The following is an 11,739-nucleotide window of genomic DNA, read 5'->3' on the forward strand; positions in this document are numbered from 1 at the left end:
TTGCCCTCTCAATTTGACTTCCGATTACGCATGACCGCGAAAAAAGTGTGAGTCGGGGTGCTTGAGAGATCCCGGCCTCAGAGTCAAAATGGGCTATTATCGTAAAAAATCATGAAAACAAAAATGAGCTTTTTGGTCTTCTTTTAAGGTTAGGGGTAGGCATACGGTTAGCAGTGTGGTTAAGGTTAGGTTTCAAATCTGACTTTAAGAAGATACATTGTAGAAATGGGCGAGGTTTATGAATTTGTAGGTGTGATGACCGGGTGCTGTGGTATCAAACCTCTGGTCTAAAAACATTGTAATATCTGAACCTATGGTCTAATTTGGAGTAGGCAATTTGTTGAGAGTTAGTAGAAATACACAATTGGTGCAATTTTTTATTTGTTTGTGCATCAGCAGTATTTCTCTTTTTATGTCAGTCACTGACAATAACCACATTTCCATCCACAGTTTTTATGGTAGTAAAGTCATACAGTATATATATATTTAAAGCACGACAGCTGTGATGGAAACAGTACTTTCGGGACAATTTTTTAAATGCCAAGAGATCATTTGTTCGCTGGACATGGTGGGATCTTTTTGTGTAAATGTGGAGTGGCAATGACATGGTGTGTAGTCCTCCCACTATGCCTAGGGAAATCATGCAGTTAATAGAGCCCCACAGTGAAGGTGTCATAATAGCCATAGAAACTAGCGGTCAAACATGGAAATGGTTCCAATCATTTTTTCACAATTCATTTTTCCCATAGGAAGTTTTAGAAACACTTAAAATTAACGGCTGTGTTTTGTGTAGGCTTACCCTGGCGTGACTTTTTGATAACCATGTACATGTCTCTCAGACAAGGTGACTTTTATCAATAATTCAGCTCTATTTACTCTCAGATTCGAAAACGCTCATTAGTATCAAAGTAGACATCATGCAAGACTACTAATCCTTGCAAGCTCCTGCACATCATCTCTAGCTGACACCTTTGCTAACAGGTATTGTGTCAATTTAAAACTTGCACAACACAGTTCACATAATTGTCCATTTAAAGAAATATAGCCAATTTATTCATTTATTTCTACATTTAGCTAACATTAGATCGTTAATCCAGAGAGTTTGAAATATTGTTTATTCGGCAGTCTTGTCCAGATCATCATGGCATTTGTAGTTCTTTATGAAAGCCTAATTAGTATTTCATTTTGGTGGAATATATTGATTAAAAACATCACCTCCTAGAGAGATTTGCAGTTATCAAAACAACAGGCTAGGATAAGGCTACACAAAACACAGCCTTTATTTTAAGTGTTTCTAAAATCCCCTATGAAAAATTTATGGTAAGAAAATGAGTGGAACCATTTCTTTGTTTGACCGCTAGGTTTTATGGGTATTATGACTCATACTGTTGTACTCTATTAGGCTTCAGTTTAAATACGTAATGATGAACTTCACAGGCTGGTGAAAGTGCCCAGTGATCTTGATGCTCCTTTCCAATAAATAATCGAGGGTCTTATTCTGGTGACATGATGATCGATGCTTGACTGCCATTTGACAAATAAAAATATTCTCTATAAAAATTCTTATCCATAATAATCTCATCATGTACACTAGCCTACCCACACAGCCTACCCGCATTGTATCTGGGAGCTGTTGGCTAGAGCTTGTGCCAAGTCCAGTGTAGGTACATTTACTATTTAACGCAACAGTTTATGTGACAAAACAATCAGTAGAGTTGAAAATGCGATGGAAAAACATTGATCTTCAGATTTTTATTTGGTACATGGGAAATTTTATTGAAAAAGTACATTTTGTGTGCGCTACGTCATCACACACTGATTTTTATCTGCAACAAATCGTTTGTTGGAAACACCACTGGTGGGGAAATGCGCATATTTTCTTAATGCAGATTTGAGAATATTCGCATGAAAATCTGTCGCCAATTGGATGGAAGCCTAGCTACTCACTCAATTAGCCATGTCAGCTAATCATTTTTTGATTGGTAAGTTAGTCTAGCCAGCTATCTAAACTTGTACTAATCATTGCCGAATACTGACCGGGCACGCAAGGCACGTGTCCAGGGGCCATGACAGGGGCCATGACCTCCAGGGGGCCCCATTGATTTTGTTAGACACTCTCACTCAGATACCAAATTAAAATGGCATAAGTCATGGCAAAATGTGTAGAAATGCTGGAAATTCATTTTAAAACTCAGTGGCATGTATTCATGGATGCCAAGGGAAGCCAGCCCCCCCCTCCCCCAAACAAGAAAATAACATAAAATATATTTGATCTTTCTGTTTCATAATTTTCCTTCAATTCGCAAGAGACTGAATGTATCTCACCAGAATCAGCACCCCTCTGTATGTGTAGCCCATCTATCTGATGCTGTCTGGTCAAAAATAGTATGACATCGTTGCCGCCCATAGCATTAGATGCAAGGGAAGCCATCGAGCATTTGGCCTCCCTTGATAAAAAAAGTATAAAATAGCCAATCAGCATTGGGCTAAACCTAAACTGAGCGAGCCCAACTATGAATGGTCCTGGCGCACCCAAAAAAAAGTGTTAAGGGAAGCCAGTTTGGATTTGGCTTCACAGCAATCACATCACAACAAAAACCAAACGCCATTTACAGAAAAAACTTGAATTGTTGCATCTCGTTGTGTTGTTGTCCTCCGGTGGCTAGCTAGCTAACTAAAATGGTCCCTTTCTTAAATTAGCCATGGATGGAGATAGGGATTTGGACTTGTGGTTTGACTTAATTCTCCGTACTGGCCATTGATTATAACGGCGCTTCTGATCTAACCATTCATACATTGTGCACCCCTTGCCTGAGAGGATGGATGTTCAATATGTAGCTAGATGTAGTAGGCTAATGTTAACTAGTGGTCTCATCACAGCCCATGAAAGGAAGTTTGGCTAGCGTGCAAGTATTTTAGCCAGGTAGCCTAGGACAACAAAAACTAAAAACATGTACTGTGTAACAGTCATACACAGTTTCGGTAACATGAAAAAGAGGAGGATGGCATTGGCGTTTCTCTATAAGTAGGGTGAATCAACATGTTTTTTCTACTTGTATGCACACACGCGCACACACACACACAGACACACACAGAAATCAGTACCATGGACAGCCACATAACAGCCACATAATGTTTAGCTTACATTGATTGAACTAAATCATGTTGGGTATATTTTAGTGGTACTGTATTAGACTAAGCAGAGGTGATTTGATGATGTTGAAATGTTACAGTTGAAATGGTGTTGGAATAGTGGAGGCAGCTTGTTTTCTTTGACTTGCGGTAGCCTAACTCTCCGTGGTTCTAAATGAATAGTTATTTAGTAGTCCGAAAATGTTGGAAACATTAACTTGCTTGATAATTCTGTAGGTCATGTAACTTTTTTTACACACAATATGCTTTGTGGACTTCACTGGACAGATGTTGCTCTCCGGTTGTGTGATGAAACAGGTGTGGTTGAATTTATTCTGCCACTGTGTCTTCTTATTGTCTCGGCTTTAGGCTTATATACACTATATATGCAAAAGTATGTGGACACCCCTTCAAATTAGTGGATTCGGCTATTTCAGCCACAGCCGTTGCTGACAGGTGTATAAAATCAAGCACATAACCATGCAATCTCCATAGACAAACATTGAAAGTAGAACGGCCTTGCTGGCCTCCCGAGTGGTGCAGCGGTTTAAGGCACTGCATCGCAATGCTTGAGGCGTCCCTACAGACCAATCCCAGGCTGTTTCACAGCTGGCCGTGACCGGGAGACCCATGAGGCGTCGTCCGGGCTAGGAGAGGATTTGGCCGGGATTTCCTTGTTCCATCGCGCTCTAGCGACTCCTTGTGGCGGGCCGGGCGCCTGCAAGCTGACTTCGGTCGCCAGCTGGGCGGTGTTTCCTCCGACACATTGGTGGGGTTGGCTTCCGGGTTCAGCGAGCAATGTGTCAAGAAGCAGTGCTGCTTGAAAGGGTCATGTTTCGGGGGACGCGTGGCTCTCGACCTTCACCTCTCCCGAGTCCATAGGGGAGACAAGACTGGATATCACTAAATTGGGGAGAAAAAGGGTTAAACAAAATCAAATTTAATCAAGAATGGCCTTACTGAAGCGCTCAGTGACTTTCAACGTGGCTGCATCATAGGATGCCACGTTTCCAACAAGTCAGTTTGTAACATTTCTGCTTTGCTAGAGCTGCCCCGGTCAACTGTAGGTGCTGTTATTGGGAAGTGGAAACATCTAGGAGCAACAACGGCTCCAACAACGGCTCCTAGAAGTGCTAGGCCACACAAGCGCACAGAACGGGACCGCCGAATGCTGTAGCACGTTGGGCGTAAAAATCGTCTGTCCTCGGTTTTAACACTGACTACCGAGTTCACAGGCCTAAGATCACCATGCGAAATGCCAAGCGTCGGCTGGAGTGTAAGATCACCATGCGAAATGCCAAGCGTCGGCTGGAGTGGTGTAAAGCTCACCACCATTCGACTCTGGAGCAGTGGAAATGCGCTTTCTGGAGTGATGAATCACGCTTCATCGTCTGACAGTCCGACAGGACGAATCTGGGTATGGCGCATGCCAGGAGAATGCTACCTGCCCGAATGCGTGGTACCAACTGTAAAGATTGGTGGAGGAGGAGTAATGTTCTGGGGCTAGGCTCCTTAGTTCCAGTGAAGGGAAATCTTAACGCTACAGCATACCATGACATTCTAGACGATTCTGTGTCCAACTTTGTGGCAACAGTTTGGGGAAGGCCCTTCCTGTTTCAGCATGACAATGCCCCCGTGCACAAAGTGAGGTCCATACAGAAATGGTCTGTCGAGAGCCCTGACCTCAACAACATCAAACACCTTTGGGATGAATTGGAACGCCGACTGCGAGCCAGTCCTACTCGCCCAACATCATTGCCAACCTCACTAATGCTCTTGTGGCTGAGTGAAAGAAAGTCCCCACAGCAATGTTCCAACATCTAGTGGAAAGCCTTCCCAGAAGAGTGGAGGTTGTTATAGCAGCAAAGGGGGACCAACTCCATTTTTTTTTTATTATATATTTTTAACCTTTATTTAATTACGCAAGTCAGTTAAGAACAAATTATTATTTACAATGACAGCCTACCCTGGCCAAACCCTATGGATAGAATTGCAGGAAATTAGCTGTTAAATTGCATTTTTTTCCTTCTCTCATATGAACTTATTTTATTTTTTATTTTATTTAACCTTTACAATGACGGCCTACCCCGGCCAAACCCTAACCCGGACGATGCTGGGACAATTGTGCGCTGCCCTATGGGACTCCCAATCACGGCCGGTTGTGATATAGCCTGGAATCGAACTAGGGACGCCTTAGACCGCTGCGCCACTCGGGAGCCCAACAACTAACAGGTTATAGAGCAAAAAGCGCAATTATCACAACACATAAGGGACTTCACCGGACCGATGTAACATGGCATTTTTTTCCTGGCTTGGCTTCCCCACTGATTTTACCCACACACCACCAGTGTTAAAACTGCAAAAGTGTCTCTACACCCAATGGCAAAATTGATAGAATTGCAGAAAATGTGCTGTTAAACTGCACATTTTTTTCCTCTACCCCATTGCAAAATGTTTAGAATTGCAGGAAATGTACTTTCAAACCTACATTTTCTCTCCGCTGTCAAGACGGGGCCAGTAAAATGCTTTTCCCCCGAAGTGGGGGGAACCCCAACCAAATCTCGCTAAGGACCCCCAACAGGTTAGGGCCAGCCCTGGCTACTGGTAATGCAATTAAGAGTTAGTTTAACTGCACAAATGGATTGATTCCATAAATCAGTTGACTGCATGTGTGGGTATGGATGTGGGTACGCAGACCCACAAGCCACTGCGGCCCCTCATGATCAGTTCATATTGTTTTGTGAAAAGTCAGTAAAGACCATCAATGACGGCTTAGTACAGGGACAATTAAAAAATACATATGCATAATTGTAAGCATCATAATTCGGTTTTGTCAAATAAATAATTACTCATTTACTAACAGATGTCTCCAAGTGGTGTGGTATTATAGTGGCTGCATGTCTCTGTTTCAGAGGTTGAATTCAAATTCTTAGCTGCAGACAGTTATTGAGCAGCCATGACACAACTAATCAAATTTTAAAAAATTAAATAAAATAATAGACTTTTAAAGGAGTAAAAGATTTATATATACAAAACAGTTTACAGCAATATTTCTGAGTTAACACTAACCAATGTGGGGGTATTGGTGTTCAGGTGTGTGTTGTGCCCCTTGTTTTCCCCATTGGGTCAAGTCAACAGAGAAGGGAAAAAAACCTAGAGGACCTTGAGTCAGGTAGGGAAACAGGTGGGGGGGTGGGGGTAAAGCGGGGGATTGAAGGGTAAGGCACAAGACACAGCATCATCAGCTTCTCTTAGGCTGAGTTTACACAGGCAGCCCAATTCTGATCTTTTGACCAATCACATCAGATCTTTTTCAACACAAATCTGATTGGTCAGAGGACCAAGTAGTGAAAAAAAGTTTAGAATTGGGCTGCCTGTGTAAACTCAGCCTTAGACGGCATCATCAATCACCTATCAATCAATCAATCAATCTACTACTTATTCAAAGAGAAGCACTATATAAAAAAAATCTAAACAACAAATAATAATCACTAGGAGGTGGACCGTCTGGATAAATGTAAGTAATTTCAGTAAAAACCATTGGGCATCGAATTGATCTTTTGTGGACATGCAAATCAGGTTATGGTGAGCACTGTGTCCGCTGGGAGTCCCCGACTCAACATAAATTCATAAGTGATAATGTGTCATAAGGCGTCCTTGCTTGGCTTGATGGAGCCCTACATCACTTCTGGAATCAAACCCCCAAAACTAAAACTAAACCAGCAGATCCTGTGGTCCCCATGAACTGGTTTACAGTCCACAGTGGTAAGGAATTATCAGTGAATGCCAACACTGCAACTCCATCTTCTTAATTATATGCAGACATTTCATTCAATATGCTGCTGAATGAACACACTTGTATTATCTCAGAATATAACTAACAACACTATCAAACCTGTGTCTAGGATCCTAGTTCTCTGGGATCAAAAGGCCACAACTTTTTTTATACAACAGATCCATTCCATTATTTTCTAAACATCATTCAAGGGTGCCTCATCCACTGGATAATTACAGCTTAATTATTAAAGTCAGATGGTAGATCATAGCGGAAAGGAGCGAGAACCAATCTGCCAACCAGAAGAACATAAAACTGTATTCTAGAAAATACAAATTGGCATGTTTCCTAAAAGACATGATTTACAGTTCAAGAGTGAAGTGTAACCTGAAGTTGACTTGCTGAAAGTTTTACAGTGAAAAAATGTTAGCCAAGACCAATGCTAAAGGAAATGTATTTCTGCAATACACATCTTGTGTGAAAGAGAACTAATTCCAAGATACTGTAACCAATACATTAATCAGTTGTGAATTATAGTGACTTTCCAAACAATGACCTGAGAAAAAAAAGTCAGGCATGTTTTTTAGGCATCAAGGTCAGCCCTTATTATGTACAAGGTGAAGCTAGCCAGTGAGAGTTGGGGACACTAGCAAGTCACCGCTCCATTTTTTGATACATGGCTAGCTATTTGATTGCAATTATCAGGGAGCTGTTTTTTGTTGTGAAGTTTGGGCTTGTGGCTCTTACATTACATTCTGTATTTTCATGAGGTTTGGTTTATGCCAACCAAACTTGATAGACTTCAGTAAAACTGACAGTGAAACCCTTGTGTGACACCTGTCAGAGTTCTTTTTAGTCAGCCTTGAGTGTGATTGGGTGCCTTTGTGTAAAACACTTGAATTATAAAGTGGTGCTAGGGAAGTCATGATTGGCAGGCTGGTGACGTTGTGTCTCCTGGTTTCATCCAATGAGCTTACTGCTGTCCTGGTGAGACCCTCTTACATCACGGCACACTTTTTATCCTCTGAGGGAACGTTCCCATCCGCCCTCTCCATCTCCAGAATGATACGCTTGAATACCTCTACAGCGGTCTGCAATGCATAGAGTTGAAAGTAGAAAAACAATCAATAAATAAATTCATGCTTTTGAATAGACACATTTTTTATGAGTATCTCCGTCTGCAGAGAAGATATCTTTGTCTACCTCGTTTTCCTTGGCAGAAGACTCCATGAATGCTGCTCCCCATGAGTGGGCCAGCTTCTTCCCTTCCTCTGGCTTGATCACCCTGAGGGGAGGAGGGACACACTGAGCATGATGTAATGAAATCACACCTTTTTATAGGTCAGGTAGCATGAATGTACCTATATGACCACAAGGTCCAAGACCTCAAATGGAAAACCAAGGTGAAACCATATACCAGTTTTTAAAATGGGATGGTAGTGGCATGGTTCTATACATAATGTACCAGCCATGCATGTGAGTGGGAGCACCAATGCTCTCCTCCTTCATTCAGCTCAAGTAGGTTTACCTTTCCATGTGGAGATCTTTTTTATTTCCAACAAGAACAGTTGGCACCCTAAAAGAACACACATACATTTAAAAAAATATACTTGGAAAACCAATTTTTTAAGATACAAACAGATCATCAAAAGCATCATCACCAACCTTTTAGAACTTAGGTTAACTTACTGTATTTTCCCAACCATATCTAGCAGCTTGTCATGAAGAACCTGAACAACTTCAAAACTGCAAAAAGTGAAAGACAAAATGAGACAGGTTACCAGTGTGTATTGATGGACAGACAACTATCTATACACACAGTAGAGTCACAAGATCAGAGGGCCAGGACAAAGGATGAACTGCAAATGAAATGTACCCGTGACTACTCACCTTTTCATGGAGGTTACTGCGTAGACCAAGACATAACCATGGATGTCCATTGAATGAGACTGAGGGAAAATAGAGTACTCGTCCTGTAGAGATAAGGCGAGAAATCGGTTAAAGAGAAAACACACAAGGACGGACAAGTGCTTCTGAAAAGAATATTGTCTGTTGTTTTCCTTCATATCCCAACCATTTTAAATGTTGCATCGGCACAAATGGTCACTGATCACCAGAACCCAGAACATTTAATGTGTTATTTCAGAGAGCTGAGGAACAGAGGTAAAGAAAGAAGATGAGTAATGTACAGCATACATACCTGACCAGCAGTATCGACCAACTGAAGATTGAAATCTTGACCGTTGACAGACACCATTTTGTTGAAGGCTGGAAAGAGTTGAAGAGGAAGTTGTCAAGCCCAGGCTATGCCACATAAGGTGAGCACTTGGTAATTTCTGGATATAGCATGATCATAAAAAGGAGCATATGTTCTGCTTTTCACCCATGCATATTATTTGACCCTCAATGACACCTTAATAGTGGCTGCAATAACTTAGAATAACAAAACCGATCCAACGAAAAAACGAAATAAAAAGACTTACTGTTTTCAATGGTAGGGTCATATGAATCTACAAACTGTCCTTCCACGAACTGTATTGTGAGAGAAGACTTTCCTGTAGAGGTAGAGAAAAAGTACGTTGTTGTGGCCGATGAGCAGCAATTTCCAAAATCATAGGAAAACAAAATGACCATTTGTTACCCGACTCTGAGCAACAGTTATACATTGTGATTGGCTGTGTTAGCTATGACTGCAGCGGTTTCACGATGAAAATATCTAGCTAGCTAGGTCTATGAGCTAACGTTAGTAACGTTTGTTGGCCGCGTTAACACATCGTGGAACTTGGCTTAAGTTGTTAGTACACAACTTTGGCATGGTGATTAGAGTAAGTAGAAGGTTATCAACTACAACGTTTATACATTAACACACTACACAATTACAGAGCTATGACATTATCTTATGTGCTTGATTCTGTTTTGGTACTAGAAGCTAGCTAGCCTTTGTTTGTTTTTTATCATAGCTACGCTATTGCCAGCTAACCATCTAGCAGCAACGTTAACTATGAAAACAAAAACAAAGGCTAGCTAAGTAACTTAGCTTCTTATTTCACTCACCAACAGATCTGTACCCAATCACAGCAATCTTCCTGTATTTTGGTTGAGGCATTGTTTTAAAATAATAACGTAATATAGAATGTTGTTTTTGTATCTATAGTCGTTTTAATAAACAAACAAAAACTTTATCACCGCGTTCGTATCACGTCACGTGACAACAACAAACTTTTCAAAGCCACTGGGCTTCGAGTTGCAACTTCAGAACTGAACTGAAGCTGATAGAACACGTATTTCGACTGATACTTGCACTATATCGGTTATCGATATAATTATGTATGGCGATAATTCGTTTGAAATATCTAAATATTAGTTTTCAGAACTTAAAACAGGTAACCAAAACGGATTATTCACAAGAGTTGCGCTTCCCGAGTAACACTGTCGGAAACTGGTAAAGCACACCGTCGTAAAACTACATACGACAGAGCTTGTTCTTCTTCTTCGATGAGGTTTAACGGCGGTTGGGATCCAGTAAATGTTGCATTACCTCCACCTACTAGACTGGAGTACAACTCCCTAATACTTTGAAGAAATAAATAAACAAATACCCTACCATCTAACACAAAAAATATATAAATTACACTACCCTACTCCACTATTTACATCTATTTAGTCCTACCTCAGGCCAACAACTTGAAAGGAAGGGACACCACCACTTAAGACACCCTGTTACTCTTCTGATGTGTAGTCTCGTACACCCAAATTCACACAACCTCAATTTTCTGCAACATACGTTCCATCCCTGCAGTACAGTTGATAACCATTGCTATGAATGCAAAAAATCCAATCTTACTGAAACATATCACTTGTTGGCATTTCCCTCTTTACTGGTACAGATCTACTACTCACACCACTCCTCCCAGGATCCCTCCCCCTTGACTCATCTTCAAATCAAATCAAACTTTATTTATCACATGCGCTGAATACAACAAGTGTAGACCTTATCGTGAAATGCTTACAACAGTGCAGTCCAAGAAGAGTTAAGAAAATATTTACCAAATCATCTAAAGTAAAAAATACTAAAAAGTAACACAATAAAAAACAATAAAGAGGCTATATACAGGGGGTACCGGTACTGAGTCAGTGTGCGGGGGTACAGGTTAGTTGAGGTAATTTGTACATGTAGGTAGGGGTGAAGTGACTATGCATAGATAATAAACAGCTAGTAGCAGCAGTGTACAAAACAAATGGGGTCAATGTAAATAGTCCGGTGGTCATTTGATTAATTGTTCAGCAGACTTATGGCTTGGGGGTAGAAGCTGTTAAGTACAGCTCCGGTACAGCTTGCCGTGCGGTAGCAGAGAAAACAGTGGCTGACTTGGGTGGCTGGAGTCTCTGACAATTTATGGGCTTTCCTCTGACACCGCCTATTATATAGGTCCTCCTGGATGGCAGGAAGCTTGGCCCCAGTCATGCACTGGGCCGTATGCACTACCCTCTGTAGCACTACCCTCCTTTTTGAGGATCTGGGGACCCATGCCAAATCTTTTCAGTCTCCTGAGGGGGAAAAGGCTTTGTCGTGCCCTCGTCACGACTGTCTTGGTGTGTCCTCTACTTTCTTCACTGCCTCAGCATATGACAACTTCTGAACTACTCTAACTCTGAAAACCTCAATCTGCATCTCTCGCACGGGACATTTCTGATTGCCAGCCCCATGGGCACCCCTACAATTAACACATACCACTACTTTCCCCAATGATACACATTCCTTTGTCTCATGCCCTTCTGCACACTTCTCACACCTAGGAATGTCCCTCCTACACACTGCTGCCACATGCCCA

The 11,739-nt window shown here is 41.5% G+C and overlaps 1 protein-coding gene across 1 annotated transcript; it reads right to left on the reverse strand.

Annotated features, from left to right (window-relative positions):
* Positions 1 to 6,134: 6,134 nt before the first annotated feature.
* Positions 6,135 to 10,359, reverse strand: LOC120065190 (GTP-binding protein Rheb-like). Its single transcript, XM_039015978.1, has 8 exons — positions 9,962 to 10,359; positions 9,391 to 9,462; positions 9,108 to 9,175; positions 8,798 to 8,880; positions 8,597 to 8,653; positions 8,436 to 8,483; positions 8,111 to 8,192; positions 6,135 to 7,998 (listed from the first exon to the last, which is right to left on the reverse strand). Exons 1-8 carry the CDS (start codon positions 10,011 to 10,013, stop codon positions 7,906 to 7,908), a joined length of 555 nt encoding a protein of 184 aa, XP_038871906.1. The 5' UTR covers positions 10,014 to 10,359; the 3' UTR covers positions 6,135 to 7,905.
* Between the last annotated feature and the right edge of the window lie 1,380 nt (positions 10,360 to 11,739).

The sequence above is a fragment of the Salvelinus namaycush genome, chromosome 20, assembly GCF_016432855.1.
Source record: "Salvelinus namaycush isolate Seneca chromosome 20, SaNama_1.0, whole genome shotgun sequence".
Lineage (NCBI taxonomy): Eukaryota > Metazoa > Chordata > Actinopteri > Salmoniformes > Salmonidae > Salvelinus > Salvelinus namaycush.